This window comes from Prionailurus bengalensis, chromosome B2, assembly GCF_016509475.1.
Source record: "Prionailurus bengalensis isolate Pbe53 chromosome B2, Fcat_Pben_1.1_paternal_pri, whole genome shotgun sequence".
NCBI lineage: Eukaryota > Metazoa > Chordata > Mammalia > Carnivora > Felidae > Prionailurus > Prionailurus bengalensis.
In genome coordinates, this window is record NC_057349.1 from 144116949 (window position 1) to 144139838 (window position 22890).

The 22890-nt window shown below is 47.9% G+C and overlaps 1 protein-coding gene across 1 annotated transcript in view; it reads left to right on the forward strand.

Moving 5' to 3' along the window:
- IGF2R (insulin like growth factor 2 receptor) overlaps positions 1-22890 on the forward strand; it is a 105402-nt gene that overhangs the window by 18012 nt on the left and 64500 nt on the right. Inside the window, exons 2-6 of the mRNA XM_043592694.1 lie at positions 2812-2951; positions 12815-12936; positions 14610-14708; positions 18965-19097; positions 22244-22373. Coding sequence (XP_043448629.1) covers positions 2812-2951; positions 12815-12936; positions 14610-14708; positions 18965-19097; positions 22244-22373 — 624 coding nt within the window. The remainder of the gene's footprint in view (positions 1-2811; positions 2952-12814; positions 12937-14609; positions 14709-18964; positions 19098-22243; positions 22374-22890) is intronic.

Genomic DNA, 22890 nt, shown 5'->3' on the forward strand with positions numbered 1-22890 from the left:
TGGAGAAAAGAAATAAAATTGGACAGAGCAACCATTTTCTTGCTAGGGACACTGATTTCCAGAAAATGAAGACAATCTTCCCCATTTTGCTTCCCCCCCCCCATCTCTTTTCTGCTCCCTAAACACACACTTTTTACAACTACCTTATTTAAATATCACCTCTGCAAAACCAGCAGCGGAATTCTGTTTTTAAGAAAAGCGTAGCATTTTAGGCGCTGTGTGGATTGCTTTAGAGTTGATTCCTACTAGTTGATTCATTCTAAAATGATACCTTTATGTACCTTGCTCATATACTCAGGATTGTGAAACACTTTCATGATACCACTATTAAGGTGTTAGATTTGATGTGTTAGTATCCCAGAAAAACATGGCCGTTGCTCTTGAATAAGAGATTAACATTTTTTAAAAATCAACTGTAATTAATAGAAAAGTTTTGCTAATACTCTGCAAAATAAAAACACTAGCTTAAAATTTTAAGGAAAGATCCATAGTGTCTTTGAGTGGCCTTCCTTTGTTTCAAGTACTAGATCAAAACGACATTGTTTACTCTGCAAAGCAAAGCCCCGGTGTAGCCAGCCTCCCCATGTCCTTGACCTTACCTGCTGCTTGCTCTGCTTACCGGTCTCCCTCCAGCCTCTTTGCCCTCTTCCCTTTTCTGTCGGGGTGCTAAATTCATTCCCTCCTCGGGGCCTAGCAGTGGTCCATCTGCCGGATATTCTTCCCACCATATATCTTCCCCTGAGTTGCTCCTTTTTGTTGTTCGGGTCCCAGGAAAACACTATCTCAAGACTTTCCAGGCTCAAGTACGCCCTTGGTCATTTCCTATCCCACGCTGGTTTGTTTTGTCATTGCACTTGGCGTACCAGCGTGTGAAATGGCTTACCTGTTCATTTTATTTTTGTTTACTGTGTATTTGTTTACCCGTTTATGTTCTGTCCTCCCCTGGAGGGCAGGGGGCTTTTGGTCTCTGATCATCGCTGCACCCCTCAGTGCCTCTGCAGTGAGTACTTAAGAAATATTTGTGAAGCAAATGAATAAAGAAAGGCTAGTGAAGGTCAAAGGAAACAGGCCTTTATTGATGACGTTCTCATGCCTGGTCATACTTGGGTTATTTTCTCTTGTCTTTAGCCCTCATGACTTTAGGAGATAACTCTAAGGGGTTACTGATAAAGACGCTGAGTTCAAAATTGGTGGATGCCAGAGGGAAGGGGGTGCCTGGGGGCGTAGATAACTTGGGTGGAGGAGAGAGGGAGGAAAAGGTTTCCAGTTACGGAATGAACAAGGCACGGGGATAAAAGGCACAGCACAGGGAATAAAGTCCACGGTATTGTAACAGGTTGTATGGTGGCCGATGGTAACTTCACTTGTGAGCACAGCCTGAGGAAGAGAGAGAATGAATTACCATGTTGCACACTTGAAACTAATTAACATTGTGTGTCAACTAAGCTTGAAAACATAAAAATACAAAATAAAAACAAGAAGCTTAGTTCAATGGTAACTGCTTCTGAGCCTGGCCTTACCTCCCGCCCGCCCGGCCTGTTTTTCAGGTTTCCAGTAGCTGGCTGTCAGAACCTCTAGGGGAGCACTCTGGGGTGTTCCTGTCCCTTTGCTTCTTGGCACGGAAGTTCTGGTCAGTCCCCACACCTAGGTTCGGGAGAATGCTTGGTTCGTTGCCTGCCACCACCCCGCTCTTGGGGCTCGTCTGTTACTGGACAGGGCTGCTGGAGGGCGGGGGGGGGGGGGGGGAGGAGAGGGGGCCCACATCCCTGCAGGGGAGGGCCATGTTGCCTGCTGGGTTGTGGAGTCTTTGTCCTGAGGCCCGGCGGAAGGGGGCTCTGGGAAGTGCATCGCCACTTCTGTGAGCGAGTGCCTTCTGTCATCAAGGTGCTGCTTTGGGGAGATCAGCTCTGGCTACACCTCAGTGGTCTCAGGGTTCAGTGACCTCCAGGTGTCCCCCCTCCCCCACCCCAACAACTCCTAAGCCTTCTCTCCAGCGACTGTTGAATTAATACAGTATCTTTGCATTTTGCAAGGAACTTTTTCGTTGCTTTCCTCATTTCCTGTCTTTAGCCTTGCTGAGGAAATGACCCCTGTTTTACAAAAACGACAAAACATTCTCCCCAGGAAGAGTAGAGAATGGAGAATAATTGCTTTGACAGAACGGACAAGCCATCATTTTGTCCCACGTATGCAGATTGACTCCTTAACAAGTACTCGGTGTTTACTTGGCAGAGGTTTGAACGGAGAGTGTTTTAATGCCTGTGAAATGCTTGATGTAGTGGGTCCAGCTTAAGTAAAGTTTGTCTGATTTTGAAGCCAATAGTTGATTCATTGCACCACTTTGTCTTGTCCCTTTGGATGTGAACTGTAGCCGTAAAAGGTAAAACCCGAGACTGTCTTTCATGCCATCGCTAGTGTTTGTATAGAATAACCAAAGTTTAAACCAATTCTTTGGCTCTTCAGCATTCCAGTGCTGACTGGAAAGGTTGCGATCTTATATTCAACATGATTCTGGGGCAGTTACTTATGTGAGTTGATGCTGTTTAATGGTAGAGTTTTAAGTATTTTGATGATGGTCAGTCTTGTGGCAGCTTCAGGGCGGACTGAACCAGCGCGAGGTGGTATTTAGTGGTTTCTGCCCTGGCTTCTGTTCAACTTAACATAGTTTGACTTTAGTATTTTTTGGCTGACGAAAGTGTGTCTTTTAGGTTGTGGCAGTCTTAAGTAAATGTGGCTTGCATGTGAAGCCAGGGAGAAGCTTAATTATTGGCAGATCAGTGACAGTGACAAATTGTTTTTCTTCCTTTCTAGTTATACATGGGAAGCTGTTGATACCAAAAATAACATGCTTTATAAGATCAGCATCTGTGGAAATCTGGATATTGCCCAGTGTGGGCAAGCAAGTGCTGTTTGTATGTACGACTCCAAGACAAGCAGCTATCACTCTGTGGGTAAGTAGAAAGTTCTCCTTACTTTACTGGTTGTGTGGGATCCCAGTTTTGCAAAAATGACTATGTACATAGAGCTGTCTACACGTATGCTTATATTTTTATCTTTTATAATAAAGTGGTAACAATTTCAGATGTCCAGTGTGAGATCAGATTAGCTTACTTCCATCTAGTGGATACTGTTGGCCAATCACGGAGAATTGTGCACATTTGTATCTATTGATACAGAAGGATGTTTCTTACATGGCTCTGCCTTCTTACGTTTTTCTTAAACCCCATCTTTACTTTCTCCCTGCTTCACACTTACTTCTTCCAGCTGGTGCCCAGCCCCTGACCCGCTTCTACCCTTCCGGTTGTCCGTATTCACATGGGACAAGAGGTGGTCACCAGTTTTCAGCTTATATTAAAAATTAAATAGTCCTGAGAACCACCAATCCAGGAGAAAGGAGTGCAGACTTTTCTTTCCCAGGACTCATTTCATTTCCCCAAATGCCCTCCTCTGGGGTTAGGATCCCTTTCTTACTGGTGAGGATGAGGGGCCCAAGGTGGCCAACAGCAGCCGCCCTACCAAGGAACAGCATGGAACAGCAAAGGGTGGGGGGGAGGGGTAGGGGGGGTGGGGAGGGTTAAAGGAAGAGACGCAGGGCAGAGCTAAACATGGCAGCCCTTTCTCTTGGTTGGTCCACGGATGTCCGTAGTGACCTCCGACCAACACAGTTTGAACAGTGCAGTGTGACCGTGAAGGACCGTCATGAAACGAAGGCCTGCATGTGACTGGGGACAGGGTGGTCGCTGGGAGAGGGCACTCAGGTGTTTACAGTTGGGAGGGTCAGCTTGCCGTGGTAGCTCTGTCTGTCATTTTTAACGAAAACGCCTAAACACAGTTAAAAGGGCTTTTTAGAAAGTAATGGTTAGAGTGATAAGAGTAAGGTCTGTGAGGTCTGCTGGTGGAGGCAGCTTCTCTTAGTTTCCTTCTCTTCCGACGGGGCCACTGTCTAGATTGAAAACACTGGTAAGAGGGGGTTGAGGCTCAGGACGGAGGTCTGAGAAAGCGCCATGTTATTCTGAAGTCGTGGGTTGGACAAATTGTATTTTCTCATAGATTTAAAAACTGGCAAACGACATGGCCAACTTCCTGCTGTTCTGTTTTGATGCTTCATGAAGGAGGGCACTAGTGGGCCTGTTGGTCAGTGTTACTCAGGTTTCCAGAAAAAGGAAAGGTAGTTTTCCTCTTGACTTCACTATAATATTTGACTACAGTGTTTCCGACTGATGAAATACAGTGCAGCGGATGGATGTTGGATACAGACAAGTAAATCGCTAGAGGTATGATTTGTGAAGTTAGGTTGGCTGGACAGAATTTGACAATGACCAAGTTGAGTTGGCTTTGAAAACCAGGCGGGAGAGTCGATCTTTGCTGAGATGTTGGTAGTGGATCCATCATAGATTCTGTGTGACAGTAATGGGGGAGGTGATCTGATAAAATGCATTTTTAGGAAGCTGGGCCTAATGGAATAGGAGAGGTTGGTTAAAGGGGAGAAGCCAGAGGTAACTAGATGACTCGAAAGCCAAGTTACAGGTTGATTAAGATACAAACTAGCAGTTTCTGGTCTCATTTTACTCCCAGACACACACGACAGATACTTTCCCCTGAACTTCACACTCCCAGAAGGAGAGGACATACGCTGGATAATGGAGACTTTCAGCATCGCCCTGTCCTTCACCTCAAGAAAGCAAAGTAGTAAAAGCGGGTGCAAATGACTTTCACACTAGCACAGAGATAATCTTGAGTCAGATCTAGTTCTGCTAATTTGTATTATATAATAGAAATAACCGACTGTGTTATTATAAATTTGGTTTTGGGGCACCTGGGTGGCTCAGTCAGTTGAGTGTCCGACTTCTCAAGTCATGATCTCATGGTTCATGGGTTCAAGCCCCACGTTGTGCTCTTTGCTGACAGCTCAGAGCCTGGAGCCTGCTTCCGATTCTCTGTCTCCTTTTTTCTCTCTGGCCCTCCCCCACTCACACTCTGTCTCTCTCAAAAATAAATGTGAAAAAAACTTTTAAAAAATTTGGTTTCATAACTAAATAATAACTAAATTTGTTATGCGCTTATGTGCCAGGCATTATGTTTTTAAGTAAAATATCTTCTTTAGCTCTTTCAGCAACTTTTTGAAGTAGGTGGCTCCATTTCCCTGATTTTATAAATGAAGAAACTGAAGCACAAAATAGATACAGGAGCTTGTCAGAGGTGAATGCTGACAGGCAAGCTCCAGAGCCCGTGTCCTTATTTGAGGCCGTGTTGCTCTGTGAGTTATAGGGTCACATCGGACGGTTCGAGAGGTAATATGCGGAACCACGGTGGGAAGTCTGAACTCCCGGCTCTGAGAGGGCAGCTGAGAAACTAACTCCCCATGAACTTGTTAGAAAGGAAAAAAAAATGTGACTTCTGAAAACAGCTACAAAAACTGGAGCTCCCAATAGGTAGGAGAACAGAAAAGCTAGGAAAGCAATAGATCAAAATATATATGAGAAGTTAATGTATAACCAAAAGTTTGGGTGTAATTTAGCAATTTATCTGTTAGGAAACAGCTTTAGACCTCTCCTTCGTACCCTATAACGGAAATTACAGATCAGTTAAAATAAAATGATTAGAACATCGGGAAGAAATGTAGCAAAATAGATATATAATCTAGGGGTGGTAGGAGCTTCTCTTAGTAAATGATTAGAAAAACACACAGCCTGGGGCACCTGGGTGGCTCAGTCACCGAGGTGACTCTTGGTGTCCTGTCCGACTCTTGGTATTGGCTCAGGTCATGATTTCACAGTTTGTGAGATCAAGCCCCATGTCAGGCTCTGCACTGATAGTGCAGAGCCCGCTTGGGATTCTCTCTCTCCCTCTCTCTGCCCCTCCCTGCCTCAAAATAAGTAAATAAACTTAAAAAAAGGTCAGGGGCGGGGGCGGGGTGCAGGCGAAGGACCAAGAACCCAAGGAAAAATGGCAGTCTGAAGACTGGCGGTTTACAATAGAAGAAATCCAAGACGCTCAGTACAACTTCATTCGTAAGCCAGGTATAAATGCAAATCAAAGCAATAATGAAATCTCATTTTTCTTCTATCAAATGTGCAGAAGTTTAAACGGGAAGATGGTGGTTCTGTAACCCTTTGGGAAGGTAATCATCGATGTGCGTTAGTGCCCACAAAGGCCGTTTCTGTTCTTAGAAATGGATAGTAAGACCTCAACTTTGGTTTAAACAACACTACATCAGTTTTGATTTAAAAAATCTTGAATTAGTTCTTTCTTAGGCAAACGGTACTGCTACGTATATAAATCTAGCAGAGTTCAGCAGCCATTTTTAGGGGACCCATGAACAACATTTGGTTCTGTTTACGACCTAGTTGAACCACCTTCACCACAATTTAAAACGACGTATACGTTTCACCTATTTGATTTCCTTTTAAAGTACTTCAGATGTCTGATCTGAAAGTTAGAACTTAGTAACAATAATTATAAATTTAATAGTTGAAACTTCTCATAAGCCTGAAATTCTCTTAGAATTTCTAAGTTCTAGTACTGTGTCACCCGTCTCAATCAGTTGCGACTCAGTTGTAACCTGTGGGTTGGAGTCATAACATTGAACATTGCAAGTAGGTAGAAATACTATGCTCACATTCCTCCTGACATCCCAAATGTTAATTCTTTGGCCTTGATTGAGTTAATCTTTCTGAGGGCTAAAAAACTATGTATATCTACTTCAGGAAACCTGTTAGCACATGTAGCTGAAGTAACATACCCACCAGGGAAGGGTGGTAATTGTGGTTACTTACCGTCAAAGCCTCGGATTCTGACCGGCTTCTTGCTGGTGACCTGGGTAGGACACAGTGAATCCGGTTGTAGTTGCCGCATCAAGTGACTTCCTTTACTCTCAGGAGGCTGGCCCCTGACTTCAGATGCTAGTTGGATGGTTTGATTCTTGTGCGCACTGGGGGAAATCTATGACAGTCATTCAGGTTGATCGCTGCACTGAATTTTGCATCTCTGACTCCTAAGATGTGAAAATCTCTTTTCCTCTTAAGCCCTGTATTCTTTCCTTTTAAAAAAAAAAACATATGATTCTACTGGATATTTAAGATGATATCTGGGAGAGTTTTAGATAGAACTCCTGTTTCTGTCTTACGGCCTCTCCTGAGAGTCTGGCAATAATATCTGTTAGACTTCAAAACCCAGATTCCCATAACCTACTTTTGTAAATCTTAACCAGTAGAGGAATTAGTACTGTATACAGATTTTTTGTACAATTTTTTTTTTTTTTGTAGCATTGTTAACTGTGGCAAATGTGCTGGCCCACCCTAACTATATGGGGATAGTTGAACAAGTTGTATATTTTATTCTGATTTACTTGGTTAAGTCACATCTGAAAAGATATATGTATAAATTATATTTTGAAACAGCCAACACTTAATATTCATTTATTTATTTGTAACAAATACTTGAATGACTCAGTCACTAAAACAGACAAAAATCCCTTTTCTTGTGGAGCTTACATACTAGTAGTTGAGTGGGAGACAAACACAAACACTGGCTAGGTAGCGTATTAGAGTATGATGGATGTAAAAAAGAAAAGGAGGGACAGTCAGGAGTGCTGGAGGTCTCGGGAGTGTGTGTGTTCAAGAATATTAAACGGGGTAAGTGTCGCTGAGAAGGTGACATTTAAGCAAAGACTTGGAGCTGAGGGAGTCAGGTGGCTCTGGGGGAGCAGCCAGTGCAAGGGACGGAGGGGGGAGTATTAGAGAGGGGAGGGTAATTGGTGGTAGCAAGAATAGAAATCTCTTTTGAAGAGTGTTAATACAAAGAGGGGCAGAAAAATGAGGCAGCAGCTGGAGGGAAAAATTGGGCAGCTAGGAGGATTCTTCGTTTGGTGAAAGGACACGTGAATAGTACACGTTGAAGGACACGACACGATAAAGAAGGGAAAGTGGGTAACGGGGGAAGCCTTGCTGGAGCACATTGGTGACTAGCACGGGGAGGGCTGTCTGCCTGTCTGACAGGCCCTGATCGAGGTGTTGGGGAGGCCCGGTGGCCGTGCGGTGGGCCCTGAGGCTGCCTGCGAAGTTGGGACCGCTGGGGCTTGCGGCCTCAGCGAGGCCGAGTTGCGAGCTCGGCTGGGCTCGGCCGGGGGCGCCGAGGGTTGCAGGCGAGGCCTGGTAGGCCTGGAGCGCGGCCTGGTCTGGCGGGCTCTGGTGAGCGCGGCCTGGCGCGCAGGGTCTGCAGGACCCGGCGCGGCCTGGCCTGTAGAGCGTGGCCTGGTCTGGCGGGTACGGGCGAGCGTGGCCTGGCGGGCCTGGCGCGCAGGGTCTGCAGGACCCGGCGCGGCCTGGCCTGTAGAGCGTGGCCTGGTCTGGCGGGTACGGGCGAGCGTGGCCTGGCGGGCCCCCTGGTGCGCAGGGTCGGGAGGACCGGACGCGGCCTGGCCGGTAGAGCGTGGCCTGGTCTGGCGGGTCCGGGTGAGTGCGGCCTGGTCTGGCGGGCCCGGGCGAGCGCGGCCTGGAGGGCCCGGCCTGGAGAGCGCTGTCTGGCGGACCCAGCGCGTGGTCTGGCGGACCCGGCGCGGTCTGGGGGACCTGGCCTGGAGACCGAGGTCTGGCAGACTCGCCACGGCCTGGCGGGCCCGGCAAGCACGGTTTGGTCTGGCGGGCCCAGGCGAGCGCGGCCTGGTCTGGCGGGCCCGGCCTGGGGACCGCGGTCTGGCGGGCCTGGCGCGCGCAGCCTGGTCTGGAGGACCCGGCCTGGAGAGCGCGGCCTGGAGGACCCGGCGCGGTCTAGTCTGGTGGGGCCTCGCCAGCGCGGTCTGGTCTGGTGGGCCCGGGCGAGCTCGGCCTGGTCTGGCGGACCTGGCCTGGAGAGCGCGGTCTGGAGGACCCGGCGCGGTCTGGCGGGCCCTGGTGAGCGTGGCCTGGCGGGCCTGGTACGCAGGGTCTGTAGGACCCGGCGCGGCCTGGCCTGGAGAGCGCGGCCTGGTCTGGCGGACCCGGCTTGGAGAGCGCCGTCTGGTGGGCCTGGCGCGCGTGGCCTGGTTTGGAGGACCCGGCCTGGAGACCGTGGTCTGGAGGACCTGGCGCGCGCGGCCCGGCGCGGTCCGGAGGACCCGGCGCGATCTGGCGGGCCCGGCGAGCGCGGCCTGGTCTGGCGGGCCCAGCGAGCGCGGCCTGGTCTGGCGGACCCGGCTTGGAGAGCGCGGTCTGGAGGACCTGGCGCGCGCGGTCTGGCGGGCCTGGCGCGGTCCGGCGGGCCCAGCGCGCGGTCTGGAGGACCCAGCGCGCGGTCTGGCGGGCCCAGCGCGCGGTCTGGCGGACCCAGCGCGGTCTGGCGGACCCGGCCTGGAGAGCGCGGTCTGGAGGACCCGGCGCGGCCTGGCGGGCCCGGGCGAGCGCGGCCTGGTCTGGCGGGCCCGGCCTGGAGACCGCGGTCTGGCGGGCCTGGCGCGCGCAGCCTGGTCTGGAGGACCCGGCCTGGAGAGCGCGGCCTGGAGGACCCGGCGCGGTCTGGTCTGGTGGGGCCCCGCCAGTGCGGTCTGGTCTGGCGGACCCGGCCTGGAGAGCGTGGTCTGGCGGGCCCGGCGCGCGGTCTGGAGGACCCGGCGCGGTCTGGCGGGCCCGGCGAGCGCGGCCCAGCCCATTTGGCGCCGTCCTCGGGAGCTGGCCGTGGGCCTGGCGTGCTGGCCGCGGCCCCGCAGTCCTCACCCGGCTCTCGTCCGGGGAGGACGGCCAGGCTGGCCGGTTGCCGCGGTTGTCTGCCGCGGTTCGCTGCGGCCTCTCCCCGAGTGCCCCGGTTGGCAGCCGGTCCCGGCCACCGGGTGGAGTGGGCAGAGGAAGAAGGCGAGGTGGACAGGCGGGTGCGATGCTGATGGGGGCCTGGCGCTTAGGGATGCTGGTGCCCAGTGCCGCGGCGGCAGAGGTTGGCTGGATCCCTCCCAGCCCGAGGCCAGGGCCCTCCGCGTTTCCTTTTCAGGGCGGACCCAGCTGTTATGAAGAGCCCCCGGGAGCTCTGGGCACAGGGCCGGAAGGGGCCGCTGTGTGGGGGGACAGGAGGCGCGGGGGAGGGTCTTCAAGGTGGGGGGGGCTGCGGCCTGTGAGCGCCCCCTTCTGGCCACAGCGCTTGCCGCTTCCTGTGGTCCTTGCCCGCCCTCCGTGTCTCCTGGAGCGCAGCGCTGCAGGGGCGCGTCGAAGCCCCGCCCCGTCTCCCGGCCCTAGGCCCGCCTGCCGTAGGCGGGGCTTACGGGCGCTGTCCACGGGGCGCTGTCCTCGGTCCCGGAGACTCCTCTGGGCTTGTGTGCTCTTTTGGTCGAGGAAAAAGATTTTCGGACGGATCCCGGGAATTTTAGGGGAGAGAGCGATTCAGGTGGACCTTTGCACAAAGACAGGCGGGCAGGCAGTCAGGAGAAAGAACCAATGTACTGTGAGCCTGGTGCTCTGGGGGCAGCTCTGAAATCCATTATCCTCTCTCCACTGGCATCTTAATTTTGACCCCTCCCCCTCCTCTTCCTCCTTTATTTCTTTTCACAAAAAGATATCAGGTATTTGTATCGAAATGGACCAGTTATAATCCTGAGTTTATGATACGCAGTCATAACTAATCCGTGGGCTAACCTTTTTCTGTTTTTTAATTAATTAATTAATTAATTAATTTCTGTTTTGGATAATGTAATGAACCCCATCTCTAACAGAATCTAGGAACCTGAGAATAACCACTGTCTCTGTGTTTTCCTCACCACCCCTCCCCCCCGCCACCGTTTCCCTTCCCTGGGAGTAATAATTAGCCTATATTTAATTTTTTCTTCCTTTTCTTTGTCTCTGTGTCTCTGCCTCTCAAAAGTGTGTGTGTGTGTGTGTGTGTGTGTGTACGTGCCCAATATTTTTAACTCTATACAAAGCATAGATCATGCTATATGTAATTTGGGGGGCCTTAAAGTGGTAACAACAATATTATGTTTCTAAAGATGGAGCGTATTGCTATCTTTCACCATGGTTTGTTCCTACTAACACTTTTGTGATATTATGTGGCTCTCCCAAAGGTAAGTTATCCATGGTTCTATTGATGGGCATTTGGGTTGTTTCCACGGTTTTGCTAGTGTGAGGAACATGAGATGGTCTTTCATTTGTTTCTTGTTCTACGTATATGTGTATGGTTTTCTTCTGTGTATATACGTAAGAGTTGAATATGTAGGTCACAGGATACACGGATATTAGGACATAATGCCATGCGGAGGCAACAAAGGCATGCTAGGCCATCTCTTTTCCAACACTTGGTATTCAACTTTTGTCAATGGGATGGTTGTAATCAGTATGCCATGTGTTCTCAATATGTAATTCCTTGATCAGTAGGGGTGTTGTACATCTCTTCGTGTATTTACTGACATGGTTTTCTTCCCTTTGATCATATCTGGTTCATTTTATATTGGGTTATTTATTGCATGTGACCTATTCTACCTTTCTAGAAGCTTTAGAATTTTTACGTTTGATATTAAAATTTACCATGACATGACTAGGTGTCGGTCTTTCCTCATTGTCTTCTTTTTGTATGTTCTTTCAGTTAGAGGTTATTTTGTTTCATTTTCTAGGATTATAAAATTTTTTTCCTTTCCTTTTTTTTTTTTGGGGGGGGGTGTGTGTGAATGTATATATTTTTGATGCCAATTCTTTGCCAGTTTGCCAGTTCTGTGTATCTCCCAGTTTAAAACTTGTTTCTGTTTTCCTTAAGCTATTTTTTTTGGTGAATGTAAACTTTTAAATTTACTAAGTCAAATATATTGACATTTTAGAGTTAATGCTTTTGAGTCTTAAATATTTTTCCTACATTAAGATCTAAAAGGTAATTATGTTTTCTACCAAGAGTTCTATCTAAAGTTTGGTGTTTGATGTTATTTAATTCCTTTAGAGTTGATTTTCATGTACAGTGGTAGGTAGGGATCCAGTTTTTATCTTTTTTCCATTTTGTTTTCAGTTCCATTTATTGAAAGTCTCTTCTTTGCCCACTGATCTATTACTCTGTCACATATCAAGGTTTGATTCAACACATATCTGTCTGTGCTCTTTGTCCTAATCTGCTTATACCAATTATCAGTATTTGGTATGGAATAGACATTTTATTCTGGATTATTACAGTAATATACCAGGAAAACTGAAATGTAATCACTCCACTTTTTGGCCATTCTAAAGAATTTTGATTTTTGAGGCTGGCACTTGTGTTGAACACTGGGTGTTCTGTGTAAGTAATGAACCACTAAATTCTACTCCTGAACCCAATGTTACACTATACATTAACTAGCTAGAATTTAAATAAAAATTTGAAAGAAAAAAATTTTGTTTTGATAGTATATATGATGGGAATTTATTGAAGAACTTGAGCAGTTGAGTTATATGTATATTCTGACTTATGTTTTTGGAGATTGTATCTGTCGAGGTGGATGGGGAGGGAGGATGGTGAGGGTCAGGAGTGGAGCAAGGGGACCAGTTCTATGCTGCTGCCAGAGTGTAGGTGAGGGATGGTAGTGATTTTAGTAGCAGCAGTAGTAGAGGTGGAGAGTAGCGGATGGATTTGAGATGGAGGGAAAACCATTAGAGTTTTCCAACTTATTCAATGTGATAGATGAGAGAAAGTTGGGACTCATGTAATGTGTTTGGGTCTTGAACAGCTGGGTGGATGGAGATGCCATTCCTCAGCTGGAGAATTCTGGGGAAGGGACAGCCTGTAAGTTTATGAATTTTCAGATGAATTATGGTACCACTTTTAATTTGTCTATGCTCGGAAATGGCTTTATGGTCATGAATGTTTTATAGCTTGTTCATGCGCTTTCCTTTCCAAATAGGTGATTCTTCTTTGAAAACTGCAACCAGATCTCTTCTGGAATTCAATACAACAGAGACCTGTAAGCAAAACACAAATCACAAAATCCAGACTAGCATCACCTTCTTATGTGGGAAAACTTTGGTGAGTCCGCACAGTCACTTTATAATGTTCTTTCCTTTTGTTAAAAATGTTTGTCTGTTGGACATTCTTACTACAGTGTCATTCCGGGAAGAATAAGTGAGCAAAATTAAAAACACAAACTGAAAACCCCAACCAAAACGCCATCGCCATTAAGAACCAATACATAAACAAACCCTAGCCTGTAGTTACAACTTTTAAGTGAAACTTGACCTACATCCTGTATAAAACTACAATTCAAGGTGATTAGCATGTTTAAACTCGAAACACTGCTGAACATTTACATTGCAGGCATAATTTTTTTTCTAAAACTTATTTTCATAGCATTTTATTATGGTAGTTTTTAGGGCAATGCACTTTTTTTTTTTAAAAAAAGGTTTTTGTTTTCTCATTTACATTAAATTGGAGAGGCCAACATCTATCTAGGAGAAGCCTTGGCCAGCAGACAATGGCCACTAATATCACTTTTTCAAGTATTGCTAGTATCGAAAGGGGACATAAATAATTATTTAAAGCATGATGTTTGTTCTTATCCTCTGTATATTGCATGCGAGTTTTTGCTGTTAATCTCTAGTGTTCAGAAAGGGACTGTCAGTGAATAATTGCTAGCTTTTAGGAGAAGCAATTTATTTTTTATTTTTATTATTTATTTATTTTTTAAAATGAAAGTTATTGTCAAATTGGTTTCTATACAACACCCAGTACTCATCCTAGGAGAAGCAGTTTATATACAAGTCTTATGAATGTTCTCTGATCAGAGTAAGAATGCAAGTATTTAGAAAAATAAGGTTGAGTGAAACTCAATGTGGGTATCAGTTTGCTTTAAAGTATCATTTTAGAATTTGGTGCTGTGACTTCCTGCATCTTCAGACCTATAATGTCTCCTCTGAAGAACTTTAAAAATAGAACTTACATTGTTAATTTTGGACCAGCCTGTCAGTTGCACTGTTGTCTATGTTGAAACCTTGGAAAAAGATCTGTTTGCAGTGATATGAAATATGGAGGTCTGTGCTACAGAATAAGCTAGCTGCTGCTTTAATTTTAACTAACTTCCCTCAAGAATTCTGCGTTCACCGTACAAGAACCAGAATTGCGAAGAACTCCCTAGATTTGCATGTGGGCGTATGGAGGTAAATTCAGTATCGCGTATCACCCAGCAGCGCTGTGGTTGGCCATTTTGGAGTCCACCTTGGTTGCAGTCTGTTAGGAGGGGCTGCCCTTGAGTGTGGGGTGTCTGAAGCGAGGCTGGTGTGTGAACTCAGTCGGGTCCAGATGGGCGTCCGTCCTCAGCTTACAGGAAGTATGAGGTCACATTTTCTGGCTTTGATTTTGTTGGCATTTGGTTAAGAGAACATTTGGAGTTTGAGAGTGGAAGGGCTCTGAGGATTGCATCCCATGAGTTTACTGTGCTTTGCATAGTTGGGGCAGTAGAACAGTTTTGGACCGATTATACCAAAATTCCAGCATGATTTCATGAAGCTTTTGTCTCATAATTTTTGCGTTTGGGAACTTCTTGATGACCTTGATTAACTAAAACAGTTGTGTCCTCCCTCCTCCCCCTCTTCTTTCTGCTTTCAAATTTTCATTAGCCTTTACTGTTTCTAACTTTAAGAGAGAAAAAAAAAACCCTTACATCATGCAGTATCGTAACTTATTTTTAATTTTTTTAAAAATAGGGAACTCCTGAATTTGTAACTGCGACAGACTGTGTGCATTACTTCGAGTGGAGGACCACTGCAGCCTGCAAGAAAGACATATTTAAAGCTAATAAAGAGGTAACGAGGGGGCTCAAGGTCACGTGCTTGACATTCTGGGACCTTTAAGAGTTGAAATATTGGCGCAAACCTTTTGGGGTCAAAATCTTTTTTAGTTTTCAGATTCCATTTGAGCAAAGATAACCGTATGATTTAATTGTTAAAATGAGGCTGGGTGGTTCTTATTTTTAGAACAGGGCATTTAAAACATCACAGGATATGATTAGAAATGGACTGGCTCAGCATCTACTCAGTTGGTTAGTTAGTTCTTGGTTTCTGGTGCTGCGCAACTTGGTGACTAACGTGGTTGAGCTTGTGTTCAGCGGATTCCCTCTTCCTACCGGCCCCATCTCTCCCCCACCGTGGGGCGGCTTCTGGACGCTTTCCGAGTCCAGGCCAGGCGTTCCTAGCCCCTCAGTTCTCTGCCAGTTCACCTCAGAGACTTAGATGGCTCCTGTCGCTCCCTCCACTCTTTTCCTGGTGTTTGCTCAAGTCATTTTTGGTGATTAATGAAGCATCCTCTCCCTGAGCCCAGAGACTCTGAAGCTGGCTCCGCTGAGAGCAGACAGCACTCCCCTGCTGCTCCTCCCCTCTCACCATCCCGCGTCTGAAAGGTGGTGTCCTGTGCTCACCTAGACGACAGCCTTCGTGGGTTGTTACTCTCACGTGTCTCCGTTAGTTGTGTGTCCCAAAGGATTCGGTTCACAGACTCTCTCAGGTTCTAGGAACTGACAGATGGGGGGCCATCTGTTATTTTCCGTGATGGCCTAAGATAGTGCCGTTGAAGGAGGGTGAAAAGGGAGATGTTTGTTTTTTGAAAATAAAGCCAAATTAAGTTAAAGAGAATAAGTTATCAGTGGTCTTTCAAATATGGCAGTCTTTAAAAGAAAAGACAGTCTGATAGGAAAGTGGCAGAGGGAAAATGTTGCCTCCCAGAGAGGAGCGTAAGGAATACTCAACGAGAAAGCAGTTTCCATTGTGGAAAGAATGAATGCCTAAGAAAATGACACTGACATTGAGGAGACCGGGTCACATTTAAACCTCAAATTTTAACACTTAGGTTAAGCTCTTTGCCAGTATATATCGGTGAATGGCGGGAAAAACATCTCAGGGACACAGAGACACATGCCTCCTGCTCTTTTTGGGGCCTCAGACCTCTCTGGGCCCCACACATGTCCTCTGGGGCTCTGGTTTTCCAGCCTGAAAGTGCTGCCCATTTTTCCAGTGTTACCTGTGCATCCTGTTACCTCGCCTTGCTGAGCTGACAGTTGTGTCTCCCACCACCTGGGGAAAAATCGCTTCTCAAAATAAATACATAAATAGCAACCTATTTTCTGTTTTCTTCATGGTACAGGTCAGAAGTCACAGGCTGCAGACCCTGGACCAACTCCTGCCCCCTGGCCTGTGTTTGTGCAGCCCCAGAACTAAGAACAGGTTTTACATTTTTATAGGATTAAAAAAAAAAAAAAAAAAAAAGCAAAGAACAACAGAGACCTATGTGACTTACGGAGCTTAAAATAACGTGCTCTGTCGCCCTTTATGGGAAATTGAGTGGGCCCCTGTTCTAAATTAGATTTTGGTATGTTAAGGGAGAGGTATAGCCCTCTTTTTTTTCTCAAAATGGTGACATTTCATTTCTCTTGGAAGCTGACGTAAAGATCATGAGCACCATACAGTTTGTCCTCAGTGATACTCTCTTTAGGTCTGGTTGGTAGCTGGGGCTTTATTCGTTCAGTTTTCATTTATCGACGCCCTGTCATGGGCCAAGAAGTAGGAATTTCATTAAATTTTGAAAGGGTTCTTGCTTTCAGAGAACCCATAGACCTATGGTGCGGAGGGCATGTCTTCATTCACGACCCGGGTTCATCCTGCCTCAGGTACAGGTAAACTGAGGCAGGAAGCATGGAAGAGGACGGTGGCCGCCAAAAAACAGTGCCGTTGCTGTTAGTAAATCATAATCAAGTAGATTTCCTCTTCTCTGTTTTTGGTAAGATTTGATTACACCTTACGGGCTGTGGTATCACTTCAAAAACTAGTAGATGTTTCATGTAAACAAACCAACCAGATTTGGTTTTCACATTTCATTTCTGCTGTCAGTTTTGCTTTGTCAAGTTTAGAAGAATTTGGTGGGCAAATATCATGGAGTTCCAGACACTGGCTCTACAGGCTGGCGGAATAATGCTTGTCTAGTGGATCCTGGTTGGTTTTTTTTTTTTAAGATAATTTCTTTAAAATATCGCGGACGGACGTCCCCTTACCGTGGCACTCTTGGGAACACAGGAAATTCAGAACTGGCATGCCAGTGTTCTTACCAGAGTTACATAAATACAGCTAATATACGTATGGTGCTAACAAGGTTGATTCACTGTGTGGTGTTTGAAGCTGGCAAGCGACCTCCTTCCCGGCGGCTACATTCCTGCTCTTATGAATGTCTCCATTGCTCTGCTCAGTGGAGCAGGAAGTGGGGAGGACTTTCCCCAGGAGCCTTCACTGTTTTTCCGATGCACGCTCCAATTCTGTGGGGCGCTGTGTTAGGCGTGTCTTCTGTTCCTTCCTGGAGTAGCGAGCCGGCCAGAAGTTGCTAAAACTGCCTTGAGCTGGGTGTCTGTGGACCTCGCTTCCTGGAATCTCTCGAGTCTGTTGGTGAAACCAAGCTAGTTTGGAACTACGAGTTCTTTCACACATGGCCCCGGCTTTCCTTCCCGCCATGTTCCAGGCTGCTCCCTTCGTTCCCAGGCCTTCCTTTGGTCACTAGAGAGGTGCTCCCTGTCTCCCGTTCCCACCCACTCACCAGCCGGCTCGCTCCCTGCTCGAGTTCTGTTTCTGTGTTAACCTGCCGGAGGATGACGGGCTGTCGGTTTGTAGGATTCTGGACACCGTGGTCGCTCTTGCGGGAACCTAGTCACTGTCTGCAGCAGTACCTTTCTTTTTGGCCGCTTTTGTGCAGGATGCAGTGTTAGGCTTGGCATCTGGCCTGCCGACCCTGCTGCTGGCTTGGTGTGCCTGTGTCCCCGGAGCGGAGGCGCCGGCCCCCTCAGTCATCAGAGAGACCCCCGATCAATGCTGTGGGCGTTGGGGGAGTTCGTTTTCGGGGTCTGGCTGAAGGGAATTCTTGTGTCCCTTGAGGTTGTTTGATTTGATCCATTAGATCTCCCTGAATCTCTGAGAACAGGACTGGGAAAAAGGGTTAGTAGGTCAGAGTATTGCTGCGGGTTTGATAGCGTCTTTCTAAGAATAATTTTTTAGCTAAATAGTAAGCAGTTAGTTTTTGTTATATAGATCTGCCTGTGAATAGCTTCAGTCTTTTTTTCAGTCAATTTGAGGAAAACCATCCTTTGAGAGTGATGTAGCAGATGCGTTTGAAATGATCACCGAGGGGCACCTAGGTGGCTCAGTTGGTTGAGCATCCAACTTAGGCTTAGGTCATAATCTTGTGGTTCGTTGAGTTCTAGGCCTGCACTGGGCTCACTGCTTTCAGCTTGGAGCCTGCTTCAGATTCTGTGTTTCCCTCTCCCTCTGCCCCTCTCCCTCCCCGCCCCCTCCCAGAAATAAACGTTAGAAAAATGATTGCCAAGAATGTGAATTTTTGGGCATTCTTTGGCAGGGCGATTAAAGGGGTATTTCCGTAAAGACGACGTGGCGGTACATGATGTCAGTTAGATGACCAGGGCCTGTTTTATTCTTGGGCGCATCTCTGGGCTTGAATGCTCTGCCTTCAGAAATAGGTAGACCTTGTAAAGCGCAGGGTCTTCTAGTGGGTTCCTTGAAATTTTAAAAATAAGAGGCCATTAGTTCCTAGAGATGAGCGAGAGGGCCTAGGTTAGAATCCAGGAAGCGTTGGATTAGATGCGCAGAGGAGGAACGTGTCTTCATACATTCCTGAACAGGTGTTTCGGGAGGCCCCGTTAGGTTCCAGGAGTCATCCTAAGCCTCCCGCTTAGGACCACAGCAGTGACAGAGTCCCTGTCTTCAGGGAGCTTCCTCTCTCGTGGGAGAAAGCTGGCGAGTCAGCAGATGGCAGTGCCCGGAAATACACGTTAGCATTAGGAAGAAAAAGGAAGCGGAGGCTTCTGGCAGCATGCTGCTGGGATTGGGCAGTAGTGAGGGAAAGTCGGTGGTGCTAAATGTACAGCCGCTGAAGCTCTTGTCGACCTTTGCTCTGTTCCTCTTGTTGCCTGGGACCCCGACAGTGGAGACGAGACATTGGCCACAGGCCCCACCCAGCCAGTGGTGGAAGAAGCCGTGTGTCCAAGACCGCTTCTCTTCCTCTCTTCTAGGTGCCGTGCTATGTTTTTGATGGAGAGTTCAAGAAGCACGATTTAAATCCGCTGATCAAGATTAGCGGAGGTTACTTGGTGGATGACTCTGACCCGGACACTTCCCTGTTCATCAACGTTTGTAGAGACATAGGTAGGTTTGGGGGGGGGGGTGGCAAAGGATTTCTCAGAAGGCTTCGGTATCTTTGCGCTTCTGCCGTTCTTCCTAGTTGGAATATCCGTGTCACTGAGTAGGCCCCCTGAGGAACCTACCGGAAAGATGTTGTGCATAACCTCACCCCCGGGGCTCCCAGTCAGTTCTGATTCCGTTGCAGATCTTGTCCAGACTGTTGGTCCATCCCAGTGTGTTCTCTCTGCCAGACGTGTTGGTTCCAGGATTCTCCCATAGCTGACTTCCAGGGAGATGGTGGGGAGGGCGGATAGGGTGGGCGTGCCGGGCGCCCCGAGACCTGCTGGAGCAGGATGAGTCAGCCTTCCTGGGAGGGCTGTGGGGAGGAGGGTCTCTAGCCAGCTGTGTGTACCCCAGTCTGTCGGCTTTGTGTTGCAGGCTGGGCAAAAGGGACAGACGGACAGCCAAGTGACCTGGGGAACTTGCTCGTGACGCGTATCTTAGCCCAAGCCAGCTTCTTGCCCGGCTTTCTCTACAGGTGCCAGAAGCGCTGTGAGAAGCGTGGGTGTCTTTGCTCAGTTAACTGAAGGCTGTAAATGGCCTTTATCTAAATGGGGCCCTGAGAACTGTTACTAATAAACCTTTGTTCTGTCAGCAATTTCTAAACTCCAGCTCTGTGCGTTCTTCAGGGGCGAGGAGGTGTTAGTCCCGAAGGCCGAGACTTGTCTCCCTGCTATGCCAGCAGTAGTTGTGCCCCCGTAAATCTTGCTGGTAATTAGCTAATAAAATTAAGATCGTTTTTAGTGTTTTAAGTTCCTGTTTCTCACATAGTACGTGGGACTTTGGCCTTAGGAAAGCTCGGGACAAAATTTTTAGTTTGAGAGAGAGAGAGAGCACGTGCGTGTATGGTGGAGGGGCAGAGAGAGGAGGAGAGAGAGAACCCCAGGCAGGCTCCGCACTGTCAGCACGGAGCCCGGTGTGGGACCCGATCCCACAAACTGAGATCCTGACTTGAGTTGAAACCAATAGTCTTCTGCTTAACTTGACTGAGCCACCACTCAGGTGCTCCTACGTTCGGGAAAAAATTTAAAAATAAACTCCGAACATGAGGGTGTGGCTGGGTGGTCGGTACGTGAGTTTACAGTTATTCTTTGAATTGTACAAATACGTTATATACCATTTTGATTTTTTTTTAAGTTTATTTTGAAAGAGAGAGAGGGAGGGGGAGGAGGAGCAGAGAGAGAGGGAGAGAGAAAGAATTCAGCACTGTCAGCACAGAGCCGATGTGAGGGATCGAACTCACAAACCACAAGATCATGACCGGAGCCGAAATTAAAGAGTTGGACGCTTAACCAGCTGATCCTCCCAGGTGCCCCCCCATTTTGATTATTTTCAAACAGTTTTAAAAAGTGAGTATACCACATACGTGGTTCACTAGAAGTGACTAGTGATAATTTTAGATTTTTTTATGTCAGGCTCTTTACATCATTCTTTTGTTCTCTGAAGACAGCTTTTAATGTTCTTTTGGAATAAGCCAGATAGACAGAGTCTTTGTCTTAAATGGATCTGTAACTCAAATTTGATTATAAAGCTGACGAGCCTTGCAGATTATTGAATTCTGAAATAATATGCCATCTTAGTTTAGAAAACATTTAGATTCCTGGTCTTTTTATCATTTTAAGGATTCTCTGAATTCGGTAGAGGTATTCTTATGAAAGGGATTTTTTTTGTTTTTTTTTGTTTTTTTTTTTAAAGTTGGCTCCCCACTGGCGGTGGAGCCCAGTGTGGGTCTTGAGCTCATGACCCTGAGATCAAGATCTGAGCTGAGATCAAGAGTCGGACACTTACTGACTGAGCCACCCAGGTGCCCCAAAAGTTGGTTTTTCTTTTTGATTACTGGCAGTTTGAATTGGCCTTCAGTGACTTTGACTCACAGTAGTTTTTTGAATTAAAAATTTAAAAATGAAAAAAAAAAATTGATTTGCCAGTTATTGTCCAGACGCCCTCCATCCCCAGGAAGTTGCCCTGGGCCCCAAGCCTTGTTTGACAGTGACCCTGAAAAGCTCATGAGCAGCTGTAGCTTTGCTCCTGTGTGCCTGCCTGTGCACACTCAGGGTACCTGCGTCCCATCTTGCCTTCAGTAGACCAGCGGGTCTGCTGATGCGGGGTGGGCAGGGAGCCCGCCACACCACGGGGACTTGACGTGGACTAAAACCGTCCCCTCGCGAGGTTTCACGGTACAGCCTGACGATGCGCTTACCTTTTCCTCAGCCGCCGCCACCTCCCGTCACGCTGGAGAAGAAGGGGCAAGGGCCCCCCTCTGGTTGATCAGGCTTTAGTTAAAGACCAGGCTGGGCCTTACTTACTCCTTCACGGGGGAAATTTGAACCCCTGTCCTGTGCTAGGCACTGAGTCCTAGCCTTGGATGGAGCTTATGGTCAGGGGCACGTGTGAGGTAAGCATGTAAACCCGATGCCGTGTGAGATGCCCGTGGCGGTGAAGGAAAAGCTGTAGGATGGGAAAGGGTGGTGGCAGTAGCCGCTGAAGTCTGGGCGGTGTTCTAGGTACATCGGGGCGTTTTTTAATCCTCCCCAGACCTGTGGGAGATGCCCCAGCAGTTGGACAGTTGTGTGATGAGAGCAAAGTTACAGAGACAGCAAGTGGTGGATCTAAGAGTTGAACCAGAACTGTCTGTAGGTTCTTTCCACCAGTGTCCTCATCTTCCCACTGGTCCTTGGGGTGTCTGCATTTTCTGCATTGTTTGTAGCTTGGAGGAGGGGATGACGCTGCAGTCGGTGTGTCTTTAGGAAAGGGTGGGGGTGGGAGGGTGTTCCTTAAGTACAGATTACACAATAGTCCCCATTCCTCGGGCACCTCTTCCCTGCCAGGTGCAGCGTGAGCGCCTTCCCTGCACGTCCCGGCAGCCATGCCGGGCAGGCGATGCTGTTCTCACTCCACGTGTCCAGAGTGGTCAGTGGCGCGCCCACGGTCTCCGGACGGGGTTCGGTCCTAGCTCTTTTTTGTTTCCAGACCTCTACTACTTTATGTTACTTTGGGGATTTTCAAAAATTTGATAATTTTTTTTTTAAAGGGACCCTGTGCCTAAGGTTAAGCGTGATCGTCAGTCCTGACGCACAGCCTGATTCAGCGTCACGTGTGATGTTTTACAGACTCCCTACGGGACTCAAGTCCACAGTTGCGTGGCTGTCCCCGTGGCACTGCTGCCTGCCTGGTGAGGGGGGACCGGGCGTTTGATGTCGGCCAGCCCAAGGAGGGCCTGAAGCTCGTGAGCAAGGACAGGTGAGTGTGCTCTCGGTGCTCGTAACCCCCGCAGGTCCCTGTGAGATTGCTACTTCGTGTGTGCTCGTAGAGCCGTTGGTCATGGCTGTGCATCAACACAGGCTGGTCTGCTTGCCGATTTTCTGGTCATTTGTCTCTGTGGTCGTTCAAAACATGTATCACGATGCGGCACACATCCACACGTGTATTCAGTTCACGAAATAACCCCTACCTTAACGCATGTTCTGATGTTCCGGTATCCTCCATGTCACATCACTCGTGACGTTGCTTTTGCAACCACAGTCCTCTGTTCCCCAGAGAGGAGGTTTGCTGGTGTCCTTGTAGGGTGCGGAGCTTGCTTCCTGACCGGGGTGCGGCGAGCACCCTAGTTCCCGTGGGGGGTGGTTTGTTTCTCGTAAGAAGCCGTGCTTTCTGCACGTGGGCTTCTACTGCCCTCGAGCCTTGAATTAGCAGAGAGAGGCTTTTCTCCAGTGTGTCCCACATGACCACGGCTTAGATCACGTCTTGGCTTCCAGGG